This window comes from Glycine soja, chromosome 9, assembly GCF_004193775.1.
Source record: "Glycine soja cultivar W05 chromosome 9, ASM419377v2, whole genome shotgun sequence".
NCBI classification, from domain to species: domain Eukaryota; kingdom Viridiplantae; phylum Streptophyta; class Magnoliopsida; order Fabales; family Fabaceae; genus Glycine; species Glycine soja.
Genome location: NC_041010.1, coordinates 44,548,758 through 44,575,450, shown reverse-complemented (window position 1 = coordinate 44,575,450; position 26,693 = coordinate 44,548,758). Strand labels below are relative to the sequence as shown.

The following is a 26,693-nucleotide window of genomic DNA, read 5'->3' as shown; positions in this document are numbered from 1 at the left end:
AGCCTCATTATTTGTTTCAAACCCTAACTTTGTTATCTCTTGTAACATCACCTATAATATAAATATAATACTAATACTAATTAACACACATGTTAGATCAAACACAAGATAATATCAACGCCATGTTGATTTTTAAAACGGATTTTATAATTTGTTATTTGTTCTTTTTAAAATGTATCTTTTGTATTTTGTTTTTTGAAAGATTTATTTTGATTATTTATCTCTCATATTTGAGTCAATGTTGTTCTTTTAAAATAGTATTCATTTTCAGCTTTAAGATATAATTTTGAATCATTTTTTATTGTCTAAGATGAAATTTATCTCATTAGAATCACTTATATAAAAATTTATACTATTAAAAAAAAGCCATAATATATAATAAAAATTGCATAAAAACATTAATATCATAAGAAGTATTAAAATTTTTAACCACTTATCCCTTTTACTTTACATTGTTTTTCTATTTCTAATTTTTTTTCTAAACGGATTTGGTCAATGGTTAACAATAATCTTGTATGATAATATTTTTGTTAGTTTAATATTATTGACTAGTTTAAAATAATTTTATATTATCATTAAATAATAAATTATTATTTAAAATACTATAAAATAATTATTTTAAAAATTAATAAATTTATTATGATAAATTATGATTAAATGACTATAAAAATTTTACATTATTAATGCAGAATACTTTTTCTATTTTTTTTATCATAAATCTAAAATATAATGTGTTTCTTTTAGAAAAAATTGTGTCTCTTTTATAATATATAAAAATAAACATTTACTTCACATAATACACAAACTTATCTTTATCTTGTACTACTATTTAATACTTGTTTTACTAAAAAAATATTAAACCACAAATTCGTATGTTTGGTGCATTACTGTTTTTCTCGTTTTTTACATATATCTTTGTTGGAAAGTAAGAAATTATATTTAAGATATGTTCAAATATTATTTTTTTTTTAGTGGTTGGAGAAAAAAATATTTTTAAGTATGCAGGGAAAATAAAAATTAAAAAATAAAGTACGGGCGACACGTTAACACGGTAATTGGTACCCGTACCGGAAATCAAGGAGGTAAGTTATCATGGCGCTTCGCGTGTTGTTTTTCTTTCTTCCGTGACGGCGTTATTGATTCCGTGACGGTGACAGCGCGGCGGCTTTCAAATCTCTTTCTCTCTGCCTGCTTTTTTTCTCTGTCTAGAATCCATTTGTGGCCTCTGAGAGACCCTTTGGGAGGAAACGCCAGAAAACCCAAAGTTTTGTTCTTCCTCTCTTTGCAATCTCTACACAGAAGATTTATGGATAAAATTTGCAAATTTGGTTCACTGCAGCACTGTTCCGTCGCAAATTTCTTCCACCGACAAGTGTTTGACTTCGTGGTTCCGTCGCTTTTTCAACCCTTCGATAGATTCATTCCTTGGTTACGCTTTCTGGCTCTCAAATAACATTCAAGCTACCCTCTTTGTCTTGTAATTTTCTTCTGAATTGAAAAAAAAAAGGTTAGATTTCATATGGGTTTTCTTCTTTCAGCTCAATTTTTTATCTTTTCTTTTATGTTTTTTAAATTTAGTTTCTGGGTTTTTTGGGGATGGTGTATGATGGTTTGTGTTGTGTTGAGATTATTAGGCATACTTTTTTGTGGCGAGCTTGCTTTGAATTCTGTTACTAGATTGGTGTTAAGTATACTAATTTTATTACAATTAATAAAGATTAAAAAAGAAGAACGAGTGTTTAATCCAGGGGACTTTGTACTTGCGTGTTGTTAAATATCCTATTTGTAAGCAAGAAAAGAGAGAGTAAGAATAATAAAATAAACAAGAAGAAAACAAAGATGATTTAGAAGATGATATCAGACTACAATTATGTTGGGGCTAACATGCCTAGTTATCCTTGATGCAATATTAATGTTTTTTTACTGCTTTCCTAATCTCTACTCATATCTACTAATATATTCAACCCTGATCCCTTATGATGAAGAGTCTCCCTTATGTATTCTCTCCCAAACAACAAAGACACTCTATTCCTAATAATGCAATGTTGAGATGTCATTTTCTAATTCTTTAGACATTACCATTTCTCAATTTATAATCCCTAAAAACAAATGCATAGATGACCAAACCACACAATAACAATGAAAAACAGAAAAGAACAATAGAAATTGAAATTATATTAATAGATAGGAAGAACAGTTACATTACACGGACTTTGGCTGCTAGGCTCCAACAAAGGGGATTTAGCCTCTCATAACCATGAGAGACTTTATACTTCAGAGGCTAATAAAAGAAAAGGTTGGATGACTAGTAGTAAGAAAATGGAGAATGACTAAGAAGGAGAGTTTCCCTTAATGGATAGACCCAGACTTTTGATAGCTTTGAGACTCGGTGTTTTTTACTTCTGCTTCCTCTTCCAGTCTTCCTTATATAGTCTCCAGGTAGCTTAATTTTCACGCTGACTTCGCACTTAGCGCGGGCTTTCGCGCTAAGCCTGGTGGCGCACTAAGTGAGCTGTCCAGTTCTTCAATTTTTCTTCAAGGCTTTTTCTTTCACTTTTTGCCTCAATGTTCCTTCAAAGCACTTAAATTCTTTTTCTCTTGACTTCTGCTGATAAAAAATAATAAAGATGTTAATTTCTTCATTATTTCATTAAAAATAATAATAAAGTAAAGAAATTGTACTTATTTATTAGTCAAAATTAACTATCAAATTAGCTTATATTTCGCAATTATTAAATTTTCTATTAAGATTTAATTGATATATGTGATTAAGGGTGTGGTTTGATAAATAACTTAATTGAACGCTTTTTGAATAGGCTTTAGGTTGTTATCATGTAAGCTTGTTTCTAAGTTGTTTTTATAATTAAAGAGGAAATAAGGTTAAATTGTTTTTATATAACCTGTAAGTTGTTTCCGAGCTGTCCTAGAGATTATTGAAATAAGTTGAATAAGCTGTTTTCATAAGATCTTCGAAATACTAAGTTATGCCATTAGATAAGTTTAAAGTTATGTTTAGATAAACTTTGGTAAGAGAAGAAAATAAGAAGGAAAAATGAATTGAATTTCTTCTATAAATTAAACTGAACTTATGTACTGAATTTTATGAAAGTTCTTTCATCTAACTTTTTCAAAAGCTAAAGTGCATAAGTTGATTTTAATTTATGGGACAAGTTCAATTCATTATACTTTCTTTTTTCTTTTCTTATAGGTGCTTATGAAGAGGTTTATCACACATGACTTAAATAAACTGCAAATATGCTCTTCCAAATGCACCCGAATTTTAAATTGAGTTAGTTTAAAAACTGTCATATGATATCAAATGTTTGATCATATCATGTTTTCATCAATATATAATTATACCGTGATTGTCTAACATACCGGTGCATGGTATGATGCTTAGGGCTTACAGTTATTGACTTGGATGTTTTGCAAGCAAGGCCTCCAGATTGTGGCTTTCTGAGTTCTAAATCTGCTCAAGTCTTAAGACAGAGAGATTGCAAAGTGATTTGAGACCACGTTGTGGTGTAAGGACCAAAATGACTGCTTCAGCCCGATCTTCCCTTAAGAAGATGTCATGGGCTAGGGGTCAATCCTCTGGTTGGACAGCTTTTGATCTCAAGCAGAGAAAGAATAACAATTTTGAATCTGAAGATGACAAGGACCCTTTCCCAGCTATAGGCACTACCGATCCTATGGTCGGGAAGAACCATGTTCCTGCAAAGCCTTTCTCTTCAGTACTTCTCCCAACTAGAAACTTCCCCCCTTTCAAAGAGGGTGGGAATAGCAAAAAGGCAATGGTAGGTTCTGATTCTGATGGAAAATATTGCGGGGCTACTGCTCAGGAAGATGTTAATTTAGCTATCAAAAAGCTTAGAGAGCAGCATCTTTGGGCTGAACATAGCTTGATAGATGATATTTTCTCTGCTGTTAATAACAATATTGACAAGGCCACAGCTTTATTGGAAACTATGGACCCTGCAGCGAATTTTGAAGAATCCAAAGTATCCAGCAATCCTAGATCAACTACTTCAGATGATACTCCTTGTAAGGATAAGACTGACGATAGTCTTACTTCAGAAAAGGTTGAGGATGACATTCCCTTCGATTCTAATCTTGTTGATAATCTCCAGGATAATGATAAGGACTTGGAGGATAGAAATGCTCCCTCAGGTCAAAAGCTTTCTGATGTTGATTACTTGAGATGCAAAATGAAACTCTTGAATTCCATTCCTGTTGAGCCTGAATGGGAGGATGATGATATTTACATTAGCAATCGAAAGGATGCATTGAGGACAATGCGGTATGAATGCTAATACATGTATTCTTTCTGGAAATGGTGTTAGCTGTTATTTCTTGCTTTTATTGTTTGGCTATTTATTTATCAGCATTTTTTTCTCGTGTAATACATACATATTTATGTATGTATTTATGTTTTTCTTCTGTTGTCTATTTCTATATAAGATGACATGGGGAAACATATGTAGTGAAGATGGGATCTACATGCAGTGAAACATATTGATCAATGCTTGACTTAGTCTGACCTTATCAAGATGGGATTTGAACAAGTTCCTGTATTGTTATCTGCTATACCTATAATCTCTTTGGTCTTGAAACTACTTGTAATGTGCTTAGAGAAAAGATTTCCTTAACCTTAACCAATTACAGTAAAAACAGCATTAAGTAATGAACTTATGTCTGTGGTGGTGCCTTCTGTTTTCATTTATGTCTGTAATAGTAATATGGTTTTAGATTTGCAATAACTTCTTGAGAAAGAGCTCTAGCCTATGCTGATTTTGTCATAGCATTTCCAGTTTTGCACATACTTTTAGATTTGAAGCGTCTAATTAATCCATGCTATCATATATCTCCTCTTCAGGATTTTTCATTTGTAATCACTTTCAATCATAGGGATTGCATCCTTGTCCATAATTAGAGATGAAACCATTTGAGTTTTACACCGGTTGTTTTATTGAAAATATCACATTTCTGTATACAGATCGTCACTCTGAATTGAGACTTCGTACCTTTTTAATTAAACAGGTCAGCATCACGACATTCTAGGGCAGCTTCTAGTGCTTTTCTTAGAGGTGATCATTTTTCTGCTCAACATCATTCAATGAAAGCTCGGGCGGAACGGCATACTGCTGAAGAACTTAATTCTGATGCAGCCAAAAAAATTTTAAGCGTCAGGAATAATGAAAATGATATCTGGAAACTTGATTTGCATGGTCTTCATGCAACTGAAGCTATTCAAGCATTGCAAGAACATCTCTACAGAATTGAAAGCCAAGGCTTCTCAAAGAGTTCAGCCACTTCAAATGGCGTGAAGGAAAACGGGCTTGGACATTCTACACTTGGATCTCTCAATTTCATGGACAGGGAAGCACCATTACGGCTCAGACCATTAGCTTTGCATGTCATAACAGGTATCTTGGCTTCTTTTTGACCATGGATAACATATAAAGTCTATGTTCATACTTGTATAGGTAATTCTGCTCCTGGAGAAGTTCTTTTTGATTGCATATGCATAGGCTAATGTCCACGTGAACCAACATGGTAGCACTTAATTGCATTTTTTTAATTTCTGCAGGTGTCGGTAATCACAGTCGGGGACAAGCCGCTCTTCCTACAGCTGTCAGAAGTTTCCTCAATGAAAACAGGTCGAAAATCTCCCAATGCAGTATGTCATCTATACTGCTTCCTTCCCTCCCTCCCATTACCTTTGTTGAGGATATTCAAAACGAATAAGAATGGGATATCCATTGTGTGTCTCTAGGAATAAGGTTCATTTTGGTTCTCAATTTTTTCTCTTGTGTTGTGCTTCAGGTACCGTTTTGAGGAGATGAGACCGGGCGTAATTACAGTGTGGCCCAAGTTTCGTCAAAATTGATTTTTGAGTCCCCATCAGAAACTTGTTCTTGTATTGTATCATTTCATAGGGGGATCATATACTATATGAGTATTTAGCAGTGGTGAGATTTAATTTTGGTCTCCCATGTTGATGTGAAATAAGAAATTTGCATTGCCATTGGAAATTAATTCAGATTGATTTATTTATTTCAGACATCATGCTTGTTCTATTCAACATTTACTGCAATTACGACTTAATCAGAACTTCCGGTGGTTTAATTCGCTAGGAATTACTACGACTCTAAATATGATTTTGCTTCAATTACCGTTAAACACTAAATATGAACCATGGTTTGAACTCTCCTTAGAAGAAGCACTCACATTTAATATTTAGTCATCAATTTAATAGGTATAAAAAATACATCTTATTAGTTATTCAATTAATATTGGCTACGAGATAAATTAAAATTATTAACTACGTGTTCGTATCAATTTATCTTATAAATATTATTTTTGACAATTTGCTTATAATTTTTTTTTAAATGGATAGTTTTCAAACAAACAAATCACTAAATCCAAGTATATATAATATATTGTCTCTCACTCAACTTTATTTTCATCCGTTATTTTCTAAAATTGTTAATCAAAGAACAAATATTTCTTAAATTACACGCTAGTTTGGATGGACACACTCACACCACATGGGCCCAAAAAAATTAAGTGAAGAGCCACATTACAAACAACAATGAAGGTTCCTTAATATTCTACTTTTCTTCACGAAATTTCCTTGATATTCGCCAAGCATGTCTTTATGACAATGACAATAGGGATCTTGTGTCCTGGACTAGAAAATAAATTAAAACGAGTTAAGATTCTATATACTTCTGAATTTCATTCAATTGCACAACATGTACCCATCTTACTATTATCCTTCTAGTTTCTGTGGGGCATATGCAACAAACTTCTCCAATTTGTGGTTCAATAGAAGAGGTACCTCAATTGAGCCATTCTCTGATCCTCCAAAGTCCACTTCAAGTGTTATGGCAAACTTTGGAACTACACATAGAACACCCACCACTACCACTACACCTTCACCACCCTCCTTAGACCCTTATGAACCAAAAGCGCCTCATGAAAAGTTATACACTGATTTCAAAATCTACTGGCCCTTCACCACGCCCTTGACTTCAGAAGCTGCAGCAATTCGTGTCATCAGAAACTTGGAGAATCTTGGCTTGTACTACACACTCTTTGTGTGGATCATACTCTTCATAGTCCTCATTCCTCATCGTAAGTCGTCATTGATTTTGTTGGTCATCATGACCTATGTGATAGTTCTTTATTGTTTAGTTCTAAGGGCACACCCCAAATCTGTTTTCCTTCATAGAACCATAGATAAAAAGTTTGTGTTGGCTTTGCTAGTGTTTGCGACATTTGTGCAGCTGATTTTGACTGAGGCAGGGATTCAGCTTGCTGTGACTTTGGCTTGTGCTGTGCCTTTTCTTTTGGTGCATGCAGTTTTTTGGGTTAGTCATCATGGCTTTGAGATTGAGGATGATTCTGATACCAAAGAAATGGCTCCTCTTGTTGGCCATAATAGATGTACATGTGGAGCCAAGGGTAGTCTAGAGAATGTTTAATGTTTGATTTTGGTTGTACATACTGCATAGTCCACTTCATACTTTTAAATTGCAAGTTAAAAGGAATTGTTCATACTTTATTATCTCCCTCGATATTTTTATTTATAAATATCTATTTATGAAGTGAGTTTTGAAAACTAGACTTATTTAATTTAATAAAATATTTTTATCTTTATTTTCATAATTTTAATAAATATAAAAATCATTAATCAATTTATCATGATTGAAAAACTTGAATATATTTTTTTATTTCTTATATATACATTTGATTCCTGAATAAATATTTTTCTCTCAATATTTGAATTTTTTTATTTTAGATCTGTTAACAGTTTAAAGGGATAATGTGTTCATTAATATTTGATAATTTGTGGATTTAAAAATCATTATTATTTATTTTAAAATCAAATTTATATTTTCGGATTAAAAACTGCCAATATCAATTAATTAAAGTAAAAAAATAAATAAATCAATCAAACATCAATAATTAAAATAACAAACCAAAAACCAAAACACTCCCAATTCCTAACCTTACCTCTCGCTTCCATGCCCATGGCTAAGAAACGAAAGCTTCGATCCTCCCACCCCGAACCCACCAAACCCGTCGAGCCACAACAACACGACCGAAAGTTGAACTCGAACAACAACAACAACAGCAACCCATCCCAGAACCAACCCTAACCCTAAAAGACCCTAACATCATGGTCGTCGAGGAACCAAAACATGAACAAGAGGAAGAACCGCAAAATGCTGAAAGCGAAGAAGAAGAGGAAGAGGAGGATCTCACTCTCGAAGAAGAGCCCGTGGAGAAGCTTCTGGAAATGTTCACGAAGGAGCAGCTCCACTCTCTCGCCGTAGGTCGTGGATATGTTCCCCTGATTTATTTATTTTGAACTTTGATTTAAAATAAAAAAATTTAAATATTAGGGAGATGTACATTTTTTTTTATCAAAAGATCAAACAAAATTTGAATATATATATAAAAAAACATATTTAGGTGTAATTTAAATAATGTCATAATTACCTCAATTCTTTATATTTTATGTAATGTAAATTAAAATAACTTTAAATTATCATTTTTTTTGTTGTTGTTTACAAGAGAGCTTTAACTCATCATTTGAAACGCGAGAGAGATGAGAGAAAGAAAATACAATGAAAAACAAGTCTCTTTTCTTATATTGGTGAAAAGCTAGGAAAGAAACAAAATGAAATGTATGTGGGTTTTATAGGAAATTTTATATCGTGCACCTGAGAGAAAATGAAAAAGAGGAAGGAAATTTATGATAAAAAAGGTTAAAATAGAATTTTAGCCCCTTATTTATATTTTAGATTTTAGTTTAGTCTTTTAAGTTAAAAAATTTCAGTTTAATCCCTTATATTATCTCTTTGTTAAATCAAATTAGTTCACATGATGTCTTTTTACCGTTTATCATGTGATACCAAGTTAAACAAATTAATGTAATGAACTAACAAAAAAATCAACTTGATCACCAATTTTTACAAAAAATAATGTTGTTTTATTATTAACATAATGCTAAAATATTTAAAAATTGAAAAATAATATGCGGTAAATTTTGTAAAAAAAATAATAATTGAATGATAAAACGTAAGACTAAGTCAAAAAATTATAAAGAAAAGAAAAACATGTAAACTCTGTATCCTTGTCACTACGAGAGCATGTTGTACCTAGGAACCGAAGTTCATTTTTACCATGTTGCGAAGTTGTCGAGATATTGATAAGTTTCAGTTTTACTTTTATCCTTTATCACATAAACCAACACAACTCTAGTGTAGTAATCAACAACAGTCAAGAAAAATAATGAGATCCATTGTGAGATGGTATATATATATGATATTTTCCCCGAAAATCATTATTAAAATAAAAAAGTTTGAAAACTTTATTATTACAAAGGAACATGATTTTTGTGAATTGTTGACATATAACAAACAAAATTATTTTCAAAAACTTTAAATTGAACAAATGTAATGAAACTATACATCAAAGAAAATGTACTATGGCAAGGATGACCCCCCCCATCTCGCATGCCATAGTGATGAATCCCCTCTTGAGATGCCAATAAAGAAGATCGTGAAGTTGTTATCCCTAAAATGTAAATCCTATACTTCTGGGCTTATCCATGTATGACACAAGTTGTAGGATAATCAGTGTAACTTAAAATTGGATGTTTTTCGTTTCATGCAAAAATTATGTTGCGATATCCCGATTTCCAATTTCTCCACAAGAATACATAATGTCACTATTAGGCATTGTTTTCTAAATGGCTAAGGTATAACACATATTGTAGTAATGGTTAACAATGCCAAAATAAAGAAGAGAAGAGGAAGAAGAGAGAGTAAAATGGAGAATAAAAGTTGGCGCTCTATTCAACATCTAAACATACAAAAGTAAAAGGAGGAAAATATAAATACAACCAGTAATAAAACTAAATCATCATAAAAGAGAGGAAAAGTAAGAAAATACATATTATCTAACATTCCTCCTCAAATTCATGATACATCAGTAGAAAGTTAAAAAACAAAAACATTAAGTGAAATGCGATTTTGTGAACAAATCAACAATTTGGATGGATGAAGAAATAAATGTTAAAGTAATGTTTTCATGAAAAAAGTGACATCTGAAATGACCCTCAATCTCAATATATTTGATATGTTAATAAAATATTAAATTACAATTGATTTGTATGACACTTATATTATCATAAAGTATAAATGTCTATTATGATGAAAGTCATAACACAATACTCAATTTCTATATAAAATCAAGACACAATTGATTGTTTCTTGTTCTTTCAAGAAATAAGAGAATCTCTTAGAAAGATGAAAAACATTCTTGTGGACTTAGAATAAGTGAAATTACCACCCTAATTAATCAAAATACACAACTCTAAGGAGGAAAACCAGAATTGAGTGCCCTAAAGATAATGAAGAATGTGAAGAACAACCGCACAATGAATTGTAGTAGGAGAAGCAACTAATTAATTACTAACAACATGCATAACATAAGCGCCTTTTAAAAATTATAAATATTAACAGCTAAAAATCAAAAACCAAATTCTAACAGCCAAAAATTGTTACAAGTTACCAATTTTTTATTCTTTGGTTAACACACACTCATAAGAAGAGAGACTAAAAGAGAATTTTCAAAATTCAAAAACTAAAAAATAAAAATTCTGAGTTTAAGAGACTGAAAAGGTCAGGGCCCCAAATTGAGAGAATAAAATAGTAATTAAACCTAAAAACATTCTAAATTAAAATAATAGTTTTGAAAGAAAAAACTTCTAACTTTAGAAAAAGTTTGCAACTAAAATTATCATTATCTAGTAAAAAGGCCGCCGATGGCACCATATGTACTTAATACACTCTTTGAAAAAAGCATTAATTGTCGTTGAAAAGAAACAAATTGTAGGCAGAAGATGCTTCCAACCCATGAAAAGGAGGAGTCATGAGCGATGTGGTTCAAAGTTTCTATGTAGTTTCATCACAACACTAGTACTTAAGACACTTGGGGGGTGATCAGGGAAGTAGGAAGCCAAATATTTTAAACTTGCATCTTATAGAATTGGCGATCCTCTTGTCTCATCATGGATTCGTTGAGTCTTTCTTCTGTTTCAGAACAGGCCAGGGAGAACAATGTAAATTAACTAACAAGTTCTTGCTTCCAATAAAGCCTGTAAGTTATGCTGGTAGTTGCTATGCACCTTGCTTCCCCCTCAAAGTTGACTTTTTTTTTGGCTTTAACTGGTCTTTTCATTTTTTATTTTTTTTTTTGCAAATCATTAACAACAAAGACAAGGCAACCAAATCCAATCATATACAGGAAATTGCGTCGAGGATCAACTGCAGGGAGATTTCAAGAGAAACAAATTGAGGTAAGAATTTGTTAACCTTTTGAGTAAAATGTGTTTCAAATCTTTCAATTTTCGATCAAAATTGATGTTAGTACCTATGCTTTAAAGGGGATGATTTTGATTATGGTATTTTTTCACAATTAGTAAATTTCATTTTTCTTAATTATGAACTTGAGATACTATGGTGAGAAGTGAAATTCGCAAACTATATAAAAAATGCGATAATCAAAATTATGCTTTGTAAAATATAGAGAGGAAGATCAATTTTGATCAAAAATTGAATCATCTAATGTTTTATTCTAATCTTTATCTCATCCTGGTCGTCGTCACCATTATTTTTCGGTTGTGTTTTCTTTGTTTCGTCCCCCTTTCTAACATACATGTCTCTTGCGTTTGCATTAACATTAACAGTACCCTACAAATAAGGAGTTACTGAGAACAATTGAGTACTTGACAAATGCTACATCAGTATATTATGAGGAAAGGGATCACCATTATGTTCTTCATTTTTGTGATGTTACCTGTGACTTTTCTCTGTTCATGCGACAAATGCCGAAACACTAATTTAGACTGTATATGACTTTTGTCTCCACATGCACTTAATTTGCAGCCTGACAAAATATTGTCTTACAATAAAGCCTATATTGACGAGGAAGATGAAGAAGAGTGGAGCTCACAAAGCGACGAGGAAAAGGGTCAGAAGGAACTTCAAAAAACTATCAACTACTCTAACGACATAGTCACCAAAAAACGGAAAAGGAAAAGCAGCCATGTTGACAAGATTAGTTATTCAGATTAATTTGCTTGCTCAGTTGAAAAAAAATACAATCATATATCTTATAAATCTTCACTATATAAATGGGATTTGCGAACAAAGTATAATTTTGTCTGTGCAGAAAATTTTATAAATCATATCAATATTCAATGGAAAGAAGAAAAGTAATGAAAACCCAAGTTGCCGTTTCATTTATGTTAACATTTAGTATATGTGCAAACACATTGAAACTGGGAGAAATTATTACAGTCTTGGATGATCCCTTTGTAAATTGAAATTTGATTATGTGTGTAAAAATTAGTTAGGACTATAGACATGTAGTAGTCTCCGAAGATGTAATAATCTCTCCTGAAGCTTATAAGATTAATATTTGAGTAATTCTTTATAATTTGGACAGGCAAACAAGGAATATGCTATATCTTCTTCCTCTTCCCATGTGATAGATATCAAGACACTTTCAAAACTTTAGAACGTGGAAGCCAAGGATTAAGAAAAAATGATTCTCACATAGTAAGTGCTCCCATTTGTGAGACATTCAGACAGTTCTGTTCAACGGGAGATAATTTGTCCACAGGAACATCGTGCTGCATTAGCAGTTAAGTTATACGGAGTTCAAGCAGCACTTTTATCTGCTTTGGGCAACCCTTTTGAGAACCTATCCCAGTCCAAAAGCTCAAGTTTGTGGCAAGCCTCTGGCGGGTTCTTACCAGCAATGATATGGACTGGAATGTTCCCAGTGAGTCTATGAAGCACGGACACTCCAGTCCCTTATCGTGTCTGGTGTCCGACACTCATCCGTGTCAGTGTCCGACACCGACACAACACCCATACCACGTTCTATATTTTGGACATTACAGGTGTCTACATGTTAGCGTCCGTGTCGTGTCCAGTGTTTGTGTCGGTGTCGGTGCTTCATAGCAGTGAGTTTTGTGTACACCGTAATTGTGGTTTGGTCATTGGCTTTTAGAGTGCCCATTATCTCAATGCTGTGCCTTTCTCTTCTGTACTGTTTGTCTGTGTTGGTTGCTGCAGCAGGGTTTGATGTCACGTGTGGCATGTTTAGAATGAGTGGCATCTTGTTTGCATCTTTAGGAGTTCTTGGTTTTGTTCTGCTCCTTCTTGTTGTGGTCATGATGGTGCTTTTTGCTTCCTGGAGTTGCGCTAAACAAGATGGAGGAGCCAAGTGATGAGTGCTTGGTGCTTGGCATGCAGGGTCATGGAAAACAATTTAGGATCAGGAGTCGTTCTAGGCTAGCTTCTAGACTTCTAGTTACCTTCATTGAGGGCTTTCTACATTTTTTACTACGAATATAGTTTTCAGGTTTAGTTGAAAGATTTTTACAATTTCAAATCAGGGGGGTTCTTAATTATAATGAGTAATAATTTTGACTTTTATTTTATCAATTTAGTTGGTTTCCTACAACAATATACGAAATTAGTGTAGTTTGAAAACTACGGTAATTGGTGTCAATAAGTCCTTTTTTATTTTAGTTTTAATCACGATAGATGTTAGAAGTCAATAATTTCCATATTACACTACTTTGTATATAGTTTTACGAAACCATCCGTGAAAAATCAATAATTTTGATACATTATATTTGAAAAATGTATACCTGACATCCACAAAATGCATGTGGTTAATCAACATTATTAATATTATTACTTGATCACGGTTAGTCGAAAGATTTTTACTTGACTTTTTTAAACTTTTAATCTTGAAATTATTAAAATTTGGTTTTTTTTTTACAACATTTGAGAAGCATAATAGTAATTACTTACGTTTATGATAGCCAATATTTGATAATTGATCTATTCAACGTTTGAAATATTAAACAATGAAAGATATGTATTTTAAACTGGATAGAGATGAAATTTTAACTAATGAAATAAATCAAGTAATTACCAATTAAAAAAAAAAGAGAGTAACTTACTTTTTATAAGATTTTTTTTGTCTCCTAATATTATCTATAGGTTAATAATTTTCTTTCAATTTTTTTGAGTAAAATATTATTAATTTACTATTTTTCAGGGCCTAAACAACTTTTGTCGTCTTTTAATGACGAAAAGTTCAATACGAAAATGTGGTGATTGATTGGTCGGTGGTCAATTGCTTGATTATTGGCTTCTATGAGCAAGCATGTCTTAGTGTCTTTGTTGATTATTTTAAAACTGTCTTCTCTAAAACAAAAGATATCAAACAAGGGAAAATTGTAAAATGTGATTTCAGTTATAATCAGAGATTAGTAAATGATAGTTAATTAATTAGGATTCAACCCTTTAACTCCCACCTTACATAAATAATTATATGCTATAGTATTATTACAGAATTAATAAAATTTGACTATGTGTCAAACAAGTATTGATTAGAATTTTAGATAGGTAATGAATCTCAAACCGTACAATAATTCTCTACCTCGAAAGCCCAATAATCATACAAGAGAGTATTAGAGCCGGCACCACTTAGAGAGTGCTAAGAAGCTTTATTAACAATTGGCAAGTTTGAGTGGTCAATTCTATCAGTTGAGCAGTCAATTCAATCAGTATTGTTATTAGTCTAAATCATTTTCTAAGTAGGAATTATCTGTTATATACCTTGCAATTCATTCAGTAAACGACTGCGACTTGACTTGTGGCATTTTTCGGTATAAAGAGGACTTTTCGAATTATAGGAATTATCTGTTATATAGTTTGCAATTCACTTTGAAAAGTAAATGTGATTGATGAAAATGTTAGAGTAAACAAATTTCAGTAAAAAAGAAGGAAAATGGAATTCACACTTTTGTACCTAGACTTTTATACAAGATACTTGTACATATACTGTTTTTCATGACCAACATAAGTTGGTGTAGTTGATAAAGATTTGACTCATATGTAGGAAGGACGCGAGTTTTTAGTCCTGATAAATCTTCGAAACTTAATTCATCCAAACTTTATAAAAGAACAAAACATCCACTATGAATTTGCATAGTCTTTATTACATCCATATATATATATATATATATTTTTTTTTTTTTTTTCTTTTACACTTTTTAAAGGATATCAATGCTTTTATTTTTCTCCAAGAAAAACTCAGTCACCATGTCAGAAAGGACTACATAGTGAGCCCCCAAATTTTTAAGCAGCATCAGTATTGTCATCAACATTTTCACTATGGCCTGCAAGTGGAGCCAGTTCTCCTTTTGCAGAAGCATCCTCAACCTCAAAGGCATCATAGCTAGCCCACAAAACAGCATGAACCAGAAGCACAGGCACACTACTAGCCAAAGTCACTGCAAGATGAATGCCTGCCTCAGTCAAAATCAGCTGCACCGCAGTTGCAATTGCAAGCAAAGCCAACACAACCCTTTTGTCTATGATTCTGTGAAGCACAACAGAGTTTGGAAATACCCTCAAGAGTAAAATATAAAGGGTTGTCACATAGGTCATGGTCACAAACAGAATCAATGACACCTTGCGCTGAGGGATGAGGGTTATGAAGAGTATGATCCACACAAAGAGTGTGTAGTACAACCCAAAATTGCACATGTTTCTCATGATGCGCACTCCTGCAGCTTCTGATGTGGAGGGAATGTTAATGGGGCAGTAGATTCTGAAATCACTGTAGAATTTTTCTTGGGGTGCTTTTGGTTCTGGTTCATAATTGTCTGCAGTGGATGGTGGTGTTGAGGAGGAGGGTATTCTCTGTGTGGTTCCATAATTTGCCATGGCACTTGAAGAGATCAAAGAAATATTGCTCAATTGAAAAAACTGCTCTTGATTGAACAACAAATGATATGAGAAATTTGTTCCAAAAGTGTTTCACAGAAAACTATAAAGATAGAGAGTAAGATGACTACTTGTATTTTTACTTTATATGAATTTAATTTGGATCAAGTTGATTCATAATATATAGAATAGAATCTAAGGAAAAGAGGGAGCATTAATTTTTTAGACACATGGTTGAAGACGAGTGTTATCCATAGAACAATTTGTGTGTTATTAGACATAAAATTAATTTAGTTAGTTATTAGAAGTTATTTGAGTAAATTAGTTGGTTACTCAAGTTATAGTTACAAGAAATTATTTGAGTAAGTTAGTATTGGTTATTCAAGTTAGTTATTTTCTATCTTTGTATAAATATATCAACTTTGTAATACTTTGATGAATGAATGAATTGAATGAATCCTAAAACTACTTTTCATCTATCTTCCATTTCTTTCATTCCTAATATGATATCAGAAGTTTTTGCTTCCGTATCTCTTGTTTCCTATTGAAGTTATTTGTGATTCTGCCCGGTGGTGTGGATAGTGTTGTTAGCCTTCGCTTTGTGGCGCTGAGCCCTGACTCGAGGGGGCGTGTTGCGAGTCCCACATCGGGTGGTTCATGAGGATGATTCAGTTCTTATATAACTGGGCAGACCACCCCCTTATGAATCATTTTTTAAGGGGACCTTTCGGATGCCTGGTTGGTTCTTTTTTTTTTCTCATGGCCATGGATGTCATTAATGATTAAGTTCTTATATAACTGGGTAGGCCACCCCCTTATGAATCATTTTTTAAGGGGACCTTTCAGATGCTTGATTGGTTTTTTTTTCTCTCATGTCCATGGATGCCATTGATGATTAAGTTCTTATATAACTGGGTAGGCCACCCCCTTATGCATCGTTTTTTTAAGGGGACCTTTCGGATGCCTGGTTGGTTCTTTTTTTTTCTCTCATGGCCATGGATGTCATTGATGATTAAGTTCTTATATAACTGGGTAGGCCACCCCCTTAAATCATTTTTTTTAAGGGGACCTTTCGGATGTCTGATTGGTTCTTTTTTTTTTCTCTCATGGCCATGACTGCCATTGATGATTTTAACCCCTTCATTCTTCTGACAATCTTGGCATTGCCTTAGTTTCTCATCCTTTCTTCGTGTTCTCGGCAAAAGCTTAGTTGTTGATGTGGTGTTGTGGATGAATTGGCGTGGAGCGGTTGCGATGCTCGTTTATGTCACCACATTGTGGTACCTCTTCGAGCGTGTCGATTGCAATTTCTTGTCCTTCGTCACCAAAGTTTTTGCCAACAAGCTTTGATGCTTGCTTTGGACTCTTGGAAGCCGTCGAAGTTGGTCGAAGATTTCTCGAAATTTTTTATTTTGATCAATGTATTTCCGACATGTTTCGCTATATTTCATGTTTTCAAGTTTTTTTTCTTTTCTTTTCTCTTTCTTCTTTAATGTTGATGTATTGTATTCTCCAAGCTATAAGTGTTTTCAACACATTCCAGCTTGCGGGGGGATATTAGACATAAAATTAATTTAGTTAGTTACTAGAAGTTATTTGAGTAAATTAGTTGGTTACTCAAGTTATAGTTACTAGAAGTTATTTGAGTAAGTTAGTGTTGATTATTCAAGTTAGTTATTTTCTATCTTTGTATAAATATATCAACTTTATAATACTTTGATGAATGAATGAATTGAATGAATCTTAAAACTATTTTTCATCTATTTTCCATTTGTAATACGTGTTGAAGACTTAGTCAAGTAATATCCATTGAATACTAACTTAAGCAGCTATTCATTCTCGTTACTTTGGTAAAAGTTTGTTGTTGTTGTTGTTCTTCAATTCTAACTAGCTAGTTTTTCTAGTTGTATTGACTTTGAGATCACAATTTCTTTAATATCGGTAATTAGGGAGAAAGAGTAAATTAACTACTTACCATTTTAATTTCCGAAGTTGTAAGGCGTTATTGGATTGGTTTCTAGAATTAGAGAAATTTAACAAAAAATCCTTTAAATTAGTTTTGTTGGTTACCTTAGTCCATAATATAATACTACATCAACTGAGGTTATACGTTAAGTATCACACAGTTCTTTTCGTGACTCTTTCAAATGGAGGAGTATGCAAAAGAAAACAAAGAAAGTATTTAGAGGGAAGGATGAGACGAAGGGGGATCAGAATTTTCTGCAGTCAGGGAATTTCTGGATTCGGCTAAGTTAAATGTAGATCAAATGACTTACATTTATATTCTTATTTTGATAAATCAAACTTAAAAATATGCATAAAAAATGTGAATCGTCTACATTCATCCAGCAGTTCCAATTTGTGAATGCGTGAATTCAGAAAATTAATTTTTAAAGGAGGCTAGAGACAGAGACATGAATTATGAAGACACACAAACAGAAGAAGAGAGGATTTTGGTATATCATTTTGCTGAGTGGTATGACATATAGAGGACACAAACATTTGCTTGACATTAGTACCTAAGTCCTTCCCCATTAAGTTGATCCTAATGAGTTATTTGCCTGACATATAACGTGTTAAACTACATTAGGTGACTAACGTTACAATTTGGACTAACTTGACTAGGGAAACCAATTTTTGAAAGACTTCTTTTTTAGATTCTTTAATTTTAGGAACTAATTGGATGATGTTCCACAAATGATTTATTCTCATGAGAAAATTACTATTCTAAAAATAATATTTTTATAATTCTTTTTTGTTTAAGATTTGATGTGCTTGGTTAGGCCGACTTTTAGAAGATTTGGCAAGTAACTAAGAGAAGTCCAAATTAGGGACCTTCTTTGTACTTACAAATATTGTTTTCAGTGAATTTAATGGCACCAATACCCTCTGTAATGTCTAACTGCTGGTAATGAGTTTTGAATGTTATATCTCTTTTTCAGTTTACGCGTTGAACAGTGAAGGTATAAATTAATTTCGACCTCATAACACCAATATTTTTAATATTAGTAGGAAATAAGGGAACTTTATAATAATACTCTTTTTCCTTCCCTGTGTTAGCGTGTGTAAGTAAAGGTTAATAAATGCTGAAAAAATCAATTAAGAAATATTTATAAAAATTGTTTAGTCGTTAGTAGAAAAATATTTTTAATGATTATAAAAATATACAAGCATTTGAAATGTTTAGTTGGATTTTGATTTTTTTTTTCACAACTCACTTTTTATAAGTTATTCATTTTCTTTACTTCTGATCTCTTTAATTTTTCTGCACATTACAGATCTCTCTTTTTTTTCTCTCCTTCCTATCTGTTTCTTGCTTCCACCTATCTCACATTTGACAGAAAGAACATTACTATTTTTTAATTATGAAAAAACTCAAATTTGTATTTAATTTATAGTTCATAGTACACTTCTAAAGTATATTTTATTGGTAAGTTGTAAATATCTCATAATCCCTAATGTTGATTGAAGGAATTTAAGCAATAGTGGAGTTGTTCTTTTGTCCCCAAACATAATGGCAATTTTAAGTGTTCTTCTGTCCACATCGAGTAAATGCTAAATAGTGTTAGTATCTCCTTTCAACACAGTTTACAGAGTTTTACACTCAACCAAGCTGATGCAGGACGCCTTTGACCGCTAAGATTCAGTTAATAGCTCTTTTGCATCAACAGAATTATTTAAGGACTAGAATTGAGTTTTCACAAAAATATGTGAATTCCAATAAATTTAAGTCAATTATAAAAGGTGTGTTTAAATGAGTGTGTTAGAAAATTGGTTGTTAAAATTTTCTCATGTTTTAGAAGAAACCTAGGTGAATCAAGTGTGATCATTCACTGTAGTTAAAAAAATACCTTTTGCCTTCAGTTGGCTTGTGATATAGGATTGGAACCCAAGTCCGACAGTTTATCAAGTCAAATGAAAAAACAAAAATATGCTTATTAGAAATGAATGATACATAGTTCCTAAGGTTTTCAAAAATGACATGTTACCATGATTTCGGCCACAATTAGTCATATAGACTGTATTTGTTCATAATTTCTCATAATATAAAAAAATATGATGAAACTATAACCCGTGTCTCCTTTGCTTTTCAAAGGAGAAATATCACGATTTTCCAAAAGAAATATCACAATATGGGAGAATTATGTGGAGAAACATGTTACTAAAATTTACTGCTTAATGAAAATGTGCTAGCCTAGCAAGCCAAGTATTAGACGTATTGTATGAAACATAAATTGAAAACATGAACAAAGAATTGAGTCCTTGAACCAATTACCTTTACCAATTATCTTCAAGAGACCATTGTCATATACATGGAAAAGGAATCGATGAAATTGCGTAACTAGAGTCTTTAGAGTTTAAATAATGCCTCAACTGATGAGAGATTAACATGAAAGGATGGAATATACAAAACATCATGCAGAGTTCGATCACAATTTAATTTGACTGTCCCAAGAATTGTAGCATAAAACCAGTGTGTTGTTTTGCAAAGTAATCCGATCGATCACAATTTCTACGCAAATTCCTACTATTTTCTAACGATTACAATCGAAATTTACTATAATTACCATCAATACTTTCAATTTCTTAACATTTTCCTTTTTATTCATTAAAGAAAGAAAATATTATTATTTTTTATATTATCAAAATATTAAATATATTTATTTTATTTTAAAACTTACCTCATAAAATATTTTAAAAATAAATAAAAACATATCAGTTAGATACTGAGATCACCTTTGAGTGTCGTGTCTATAATCTCCAGCGTCCATTATTACAAAAATGATTCATATATATAATTTATTTCGTAAAAAAAAAAATTAATCTATGGTGTACATTTTACATGTTATGCTGGTTATCTGCAAGTTCTGTTCTGCTCCAAAAACATGCCTCACATCGTAACAAAATATCCATTCCCTTTGTTAGTTAGCCATGGAAAACTCTGTTTCATCTCTCTCACTATGTTTCCCTCCAAACCCCAAAACCCACATTTTCCAAGCTTTCAGCTTTAGACCCTCCCCACGATCCCCACCACCACCCTCCAAAACCCACCACACAAAACCTCCCAGATTCACCACCCCCAGAAAGCACAGAACCAAAAAGCCAAAACCCTTCACCGAAAAAGACGCGTTTCCGAGCTCCCTACCCCTCCACAACAAAAACCCAATCTTCATCTTCAAAGACATCAAACGCTTCGCTCGCCAGAACAAGCTCAAGGAGGCTCTCACCATCTTGGACTACGTTGACCAGCGCGGCATCCCCGTCGACGCCACCACTTTCTCTTCTGTCGTCGCCGCGTGCATTCGTGCCAAGTCACTGCCACAAGGAAGGGAAGTTCACACCCACATCAGAATCAATGGACTCGAAAACAACTCTTTCTTGCGGACAAAGCTTGTTCACATGTACACCGCATGTGGGTCGTTGGAAGATGCGCAGAAGCTGTTTGATGGATTGCCCTGCGAGAGCGTGTACCCGTGGAACGCTTTGCTCAGAGGGACTGTGGTTTCTGGGAAGAGACAGTACATTGATGTGCTCAAGACTTATACTGAGATGAGGGCATTGGGGGTTGAGTTGAATGTGTATAGTTTCTCTAATGTGATTAAGAGTTTCGCTGGCGCGAGAGCATTTTCGCAAGGATTGAAGACTCATGGACTTTTGATTAAAAATGGATTGGTGGATAACTACATTCTTAGGACCAGTTTGATTGATATGTACTTCAAGTGTGGGAAGGTTAGGCTCGCGTGCCGGGTGTTTGAGGAAATTCCCGAGAGGGATGTTGTTGTGTGGGGGGCGATGCTTGCTGGGTTTGCGCACAATAGGTTGCAGAGGGAGGTGTTGGAGTATGTGAGGTGGATGGTGGAGGAGGGAGTGAAGCCAAATTCGGTTGTGATGACGATTGTTATTCCTGTGATCGGGGAGGTTTGTGCGAGGAGGTTGGGTCAGGAGTTTCATGCTTATGTTGTGAAAACTAAATCGTACTCTAAGCTGGTGCCCGTTCAGTCTTCTTTGATTGATATGTATTGCAAGTGTGGGGATATGATTTCGGCGAGACGGGTTTTTTATGGTTCAAAGGAGAGGAATGTGGTTTGTTGGACTGCTCTGATGTCGGGGTATGCTGCGAATGGGAAACTAGAGCAGGCGCTGAGGTCCACGATTTGGATGCAGCAAGAAGGGTTCAGGCCTGATGTGGTGACACTTGCCACTGTTCTTCCGGTTTGTGCACAGTTGAGGGCTTTGGAACAAGGGAAGCAGATTCATGCGTATGCTTTGAAACATTGGTTTCTGCCTAATGTGTCTGTAGCTTCTTCATTGATGACGATGTACTCCAAGTGTGGTGTTGTTGAGTATTCTAGAAGGTTATTTGATAATATGGAACAAAGGAATGTGATTTCATGGACCGCCATGATTGATTCGTATATTGAAAATGGGTATCTGTGTGAAGCACTTGGTGTGATTAGGTCAATGCAATTGTCAAAGCACAGGCCAGACTCTGTTGCTATTGGAAGGATGTTGAGTGTTTGTGGTGAACGAAAACTTGTGAAGCTTGGGAAGGAGATTCATGGGCAGATATTGAAAAGGGACTTTACATCAGTCCATTTTGTTTCTGCAGAACTTATCAATATGTATGGTTTCTTTGGAGATATTAATAAGGCCAATTTGGTGTTTAATGCAGTTCCAGTTAAAGGTTCTATGACATGGACTGCTCTTATTAGGGCCTATGGATATAATGAATTGTATCAAGATGCAGTTAACCTTTTTGATCAAATGAGATATTCTCCAAACCACTTTACCTTTGAAGCCATTCTATCTATATGTGACAAAGCTGGATTTGTTGATGATGCTTGTAGAATCTTCAATTCAATGCCTAGATATAAAATTGAAGCATCTAAGGAACACTTCGCTATTATGGTGCGATTACTTACACACAATGGTCAACTAGAGAAAGCTCAGAGATTTGAACAAATGAGTTCTTTCTTGTAGAAGAGACAACAAAACCTTCTCCTTCTAAAAGATTTATAGAATGCTGCACAATCCGGAATACAGACTTGTAACTTTTGGCTCAGAATTTGTAGATTGTCATGTATTTGTAATTATGTTCCATACTATACACTAGTTATTTTAGTTAATGAGATGCAATCTTAAATGGAGGAAAATATTACCAGTACCGTGAATATTGCATCCCAGTTTTAAGCTGTAGTTTATTAAAATTAAAATGTCAAGAACAGTTTAGCAAAGCCTTGTGTAATTTAAAATTTAACATGAAAGCTTAAAGTAGATTGATTTAAGTCTTTTTCCTACTACAATTGGAAAACTGTCTTACATTCAAGTTTAATTTTACACTAATGTCTTAATCATGAGTAAGAATATCGATTAGTTAAAAGGAATTAATGAAAAACCAAACCAATGATTAAATTGGTTTTAATTTTATATGTTTTTTTACGAACAAATTACAACACAATTGATAAATAATAAGATTCATTAAACATGTTAATAGGAATTTGATTCTTGATTATATGTATAAATATAATTTTGTAAAGAAATAATATCAATTTTGCTAATATTTAATCTTGAACAAATTACTCTTCTATCATAAGTTTATTTTATTTTATTTTATTAATACTATCCTATTGTAAGTGAAATGATATTCTTGATGCAAACAAAATACAATTTATATATTCTTTTTTTTAAAAAAAAATTAACCCTTATATTTAATAAAATTGATGTGATTTTCATTTCTCATTAAAATTATATAATTTTTTTAATAGTAAACATAAATTATTTTTTTAATAAAAACTAAAACGAAAAATATTATATGTTAAATAGTAAAAATATATTCACCCCTACTTGAAACGGACTCCTTACTCATCATCAGTCTTCAGGTTTCATAAGGTGACCCTTATTCCTATACGCCGTCGTTTCTCTGTTTCGACTTTGAAGCCCTATCTGCCGCAACGCGACGCGACTTCCTCCGACGACGCGAGCCGAGGTAAATTCTTCGACCTTTTCAGTTTCGCTCTTCAGTTCCTTTCTTTCCTTTCTAAAATGTTAGAGTGAATATCATTCACTGCAATGAGACTATTGATCTGTAATTCAGTTTCGAGCCAAGAACTGCTTGGTATGAAAACTACAAAATTAGTGGTTCTGGTTTGATTAGTAAATTCTGGTTTAAGCAGATGTTTGAGTTGGAGCAATCCGTTTTAGCATGATCATGATAGTTTTGATTTTTGTAAATTGCTATACTGAAACTCTAGGTTTTAGCCTGGAGTTTTTTCTATTTTCATCTACATTTTCTTGAAAAAGGGGGGAGGGGGTATAGGTTATAGTCATATCGAATCACTAGGTGAAAACTCTGTTGTGTACCAGGAAAAAGTTACAATACCTGAAATAATATTCAATAAGGAAAATTGTGAAATATATATGTTCTATTTTGTTTAACAGATAGCAGACCCTTTGATAAGCATATTTGATTGAGAAGTAAGCCATTGTCTAGGTTCTTTTGAATCTATATAATATCCGAATAATACTCCAGTTCTAAATCTACCCTAATATTACCTAAACAACTTACCAAATCCCCCAAAACTAATTCATATGAAAGTTCCAATAAATTTATAAAACATAAAACTATGATTGACCCTCCATTTTTATGCATGATACTATTTCAAGAGCAATATAACTAGATTTTTTTTTCTCTCTCTCTCTTTTGCTTTTTACTAGTGCTCATAAAAGGAATAGTAGTAAGCACATTCATCTCCCCTAGATATGAACTCAGTTGCAAGGCGTTTATCAAGATTATTCAGACATTCAGGTTTCACGCCTGAACCCTTCAATAATGGCCATCATCAAATGCAGAAGCTTCAGCAATGCAGAGGCATAAGAGTGAAGGTCATAGGTGGGAACTTGGAAGCAGCATTGGGATTGATGCAGCGTAAGATGCAATCAAGTGGGATTGAGAGGATGATAAAGCAAGAGCAAAGATTCCATATCAAAAACTCTGAGAAGCGTGTTTTAGCCCAAAAGAACTTGGAGCGGAAGATTCGATCTGAAGATCTTGCTAGGAAACTTAAGGCCATTATGATCAAGAAAGTCAGGTATTTAGCACTCATGTAAAAGACCAAATTTTCTCCTTTAGAACATTAGAAAAATATGCACCTTGATTCTACATCACATTTTTTTATCCAAGTAATACTTTAAATACATGATGTGAGCTAAATTCCCAAGAATATCCTGCAATAGCATGAATTATTTAAGCTACGAAGCATAGATTTTGACACAGACACTCCAGCATGGCTAATGTCCCAAATATGGGACACTAGGACACACCACACACACACACACACACACACACATAAGCCTTGCAAAAAAATAAAGATTATTTAGAGCCTTATTTTACTATATAATCACTTTATCTTTTCATAAAAAAAAACTCAAAATAAGATGAATTTTACCGTATTTCTTGTGGGCTTATTTTCTCTATCTAGCCGACACTGTGAACATACTGGTATGTGGTTTTATTGCTGAAGTGAAATAATTATGCGCCAAGATATCAATTTAGCCTGCAATCTTTAACCTTGAAGATATTAACTTGGGATCTGTTCACTTGTTAATTTCAAGTTTGGAAGTAATGGTCTATCTTGTTCCACTTTTATGGAGATTTGCCGGTTTTTATGCTTTGGATGCTTAATTGTGAGAATTAGTAAAAACTAAAGTTTGAATTGAATCAAAGGCTTATTATATCATCCTAGCCAGGGGATTCTATTCCACTTATTCCCTTTGCTTAAACGCTTACCCCCTTTGGTCTGTGATGTTCACATTTTATAAGATTGTATGTTGCTTCTATTTGTTCTGACTTTTTGCATATTCTATTGCAATGTGGCAGGGGTCTATGAGAAAGTTGCATTTCACACAAAAAAGGGCCGACATAAGTTGCAGTTATTTTATAATTTGCATGTGGCCACTGCAGTTGACACATTCTTTCCAATGCTCGAATCAGGTTGTATGTACTTTGGTAGCTGTGATTTTGTGTTTCAGATGCATTTGCAATCTATACTATGAATAAAGTATACATTTTATGATAAGTATGACTATGGTTTGGTCAAGTCTTGAATCTGAGTCAAGATGTTGAATGTTCTTTAGTTGTGATGGAAGCAGTTTTCAAGCAGCAGTTGGATGCAGGATGATCCTGTTATTTCTTTTTACTGGGATAATTTGTTTAATATGGTCCTTACAGAATAGAATTGACGTATTTAATGAATTCTAGTCCCATATCACTTGTTGAAATAGCCTATAAATATTTTTCATTTCAAGAAGAGTAAAAGATAGATCTCTAGCAAGAGCTGAAGACTTGGGTTAGATTTTTACTGAAGGTTTTTTCCCCGTCTAGTCACTTTCTTTTTGGTAAGTTGAGCTAATAAAAATTGTTATATTATTGTTGCTCCTCAAATTGGGAGTTTGATGTCATATGAATTAAATGTCTCGTTAATGTATTATAATGGTGTATCACTCCTGTATTAGTTTAATTTATAGAAAATATGTTATAGTTTCTTATAGTATGGTGCCTTTGGTAGTGCATGACCCTAGATTATATGTTCGCAGCTGGGTGTAATGTGGGTTGATTGAAGTCATGAAGGTGTGTTGTCAATTATGCGCCTTACTGCCCCTTATTTATTTACGCAAATGCAGCTATAATAGTCTTGTGCAACTAATGAGGATTGCATCTTATTACCACATATGTTGAGCATTTCTATTTACGCACATTATGATAAAAATATAAAAATATGTTAAACAGTATGTTGATAAAAGTATATCTCAACAGATCCTCTTGTTAATATGTTAGCTTCTCATATTTTAAGAGGTGTT

General features: G+C 33.2%; 5 protein-coding genes and 1 long non-coding RNA gene across 11 annotated transcripts; 5 read left to right on the top strand and 1 right to left on the bottom strand.

Moving 5' to 3' along the window:
• The first annotated feature begins 1,056 nt into the window (after nucleotides 1-1,056).
• Nucleotides 1,057-6,108, top strand: LOC114425125. 3 transcript variants are annotated; one of them, XM_028391904.1, is made up of 5 exons: nucleotides 1,057-1,507; nucleotides 3,401-4,300; nucleotides 5,041-5,426; nucleotides 5,591-5,680; nucleotides 5,827-6,108. In XM_028391904.1, exons 2-5 carry the CDS (start codon nucleotides 3,537-3,539, stop codon nucleotides 5,844-5,846), a joined length of 1,260 nt encoding a protein of 419 aa, XP_028247705.1. In that variant the 5' UTR covers nucleotides 1,057-1,507; nucleotides 3,401-3,536; the 3' UTR covers nucleotides 5,847-6,108. The 3 variants fall into 3 exon arrangements, with proteins under 3 accessions (XP_028247705.1, XP_028247704.1, XP_028247703.1); XM_028391903.1 differs by having other exon boundaries at nucleotides 1,058-1,507; nucleotides 3,410-4,300; nucleotides 5,591-5,660; nucleotides 5,827-6,066; XM_028391902.1 differs by having other exon boundaries at nucleotides 1,058-1,507; nucleotides 5,591-5,660; nucleotides 5,827-6,066.
• A 634-nt stretch (nucleotides 6,109-6,742) lies between these two features.
• Nucleotides 6,743-7,568, top strand: LOC114367368. Of its 2 annotated transcripts, XM_028324534.1 has the most exons (2): nucleotides 6,745-7,140; nucleotides 7,273-7,568. In XM_028324534.1, exons 1-2 carry the CDS (start codon nucleotides 6,759-6,761, stop codon nucleotides 7,488-7,490), a joined length of 600 nt encoding a protein of 199 aa, XP_028180335.1. In that variant the 5' UTR covers nucleotides 6,745-6,758; the 3' UTR covers nucleotides 7,491-7,568. The 2 variants fall into 2 exon arrangements, with proteins under 2 accessions (XP_028180334.1, XP_028180335.1); XM_028324533.1 differs by having other exon boundaries at nucleotides 6,743-7,568.
• Nucleotides 7,569-10,856: 3,288 nt separating this feature from the next.
• Nucleotides 10,857-13,485, top strand: LOC114367576. 2 transcript variants are annotated; one of them, XR_003657243.1, is made up of 3 exons: nucleotides 10,857-11,178; nucleotides 11,297-11,377; nucleotides 11,768-13,485. It is a non-coding gene; the product is annotated as an uncharacterized LOC114367576 (long non-coding RNA). The 2 variants fall into 2 exon arrangements; XR_003657242.1 differs by having other exon boundaries at nucleotides 10,862-11,178; nucleotides 11,967-13,485.
• A 1,668-nt stretch (nucleotides 13,486-15,153) lies between these two features.
• Nucleotides 15,154-16,000, bottom strand: LOC114425617. The gene has a single exon (XM_028392556.1). It carries the CDS (start codon nucleotides 15,834-15,836, stop codon nucleotides 15,246-15,248), a length of 591 nt encoding a protein of 196 aa, XP_028248357.1. The 5' UTR covers nucleotides 15,837-16,000; the 3' UTR covers nucleotides 15,154-15,245.
• Nucleotides 16,001-20,669: 4,669 nt separating this feature from the next.
• Nucleotides 20,670-23,008, top strand: LOC114425751 (pentatricopeptide repeat-containing protein At1g71460, chloroplastic-like). Its single transcript, XM_028392705.1, has one exon. It carries the CDS (start codon nucleotides 20,769-20,771, stop codon nucleotides 22,815-22,817), a length of 2,049 nt encoding a protein of 682 aa, XP_028248506.1. The 5' UTR covers nucleotides 20,670-20,768; the 3' UTR covers nucleotides 22,818-23,008.
• Nucleotides 23,009-23,683: 675 nt separating this feature from the next.
• On the top strand, nucleotides 23,684-26,114 carry LOC114425813. 2 transcript variants are annotated; one of them, XM_028392779.1, is made up of 3 exons: nucleotides 23,684-23,823; nucleotides 24,552-24,925; nucleotides 25,714-26,114. In XM_028392779.1, the coding sequence occupies exons 2-3, from the start codon at nucleotides 24,597-24,599 to the stop codon at nucleotides 25,721-25,723; spliced, it is 339 nt and encodes a 112-aa protein (XP_028248580.1). In that variant the 5' UTR covers nucleotides 23,684-23,823; nucleotides 24,552-24,596; the 3' UTR covers nucleotides 25,724-26,114. The 2 variants fall into 2 exon arrangements, with proteins under 2 accessions (XP_028248580.1, XP_028248581.1); XM_028392780.1 differs by having other exon boundaries at nucleotides 23,692-23,823; nucleotides 24,595-24,925.
• Nucleotides 26,115-26,693: the final 579 nt, after the last annotated feature.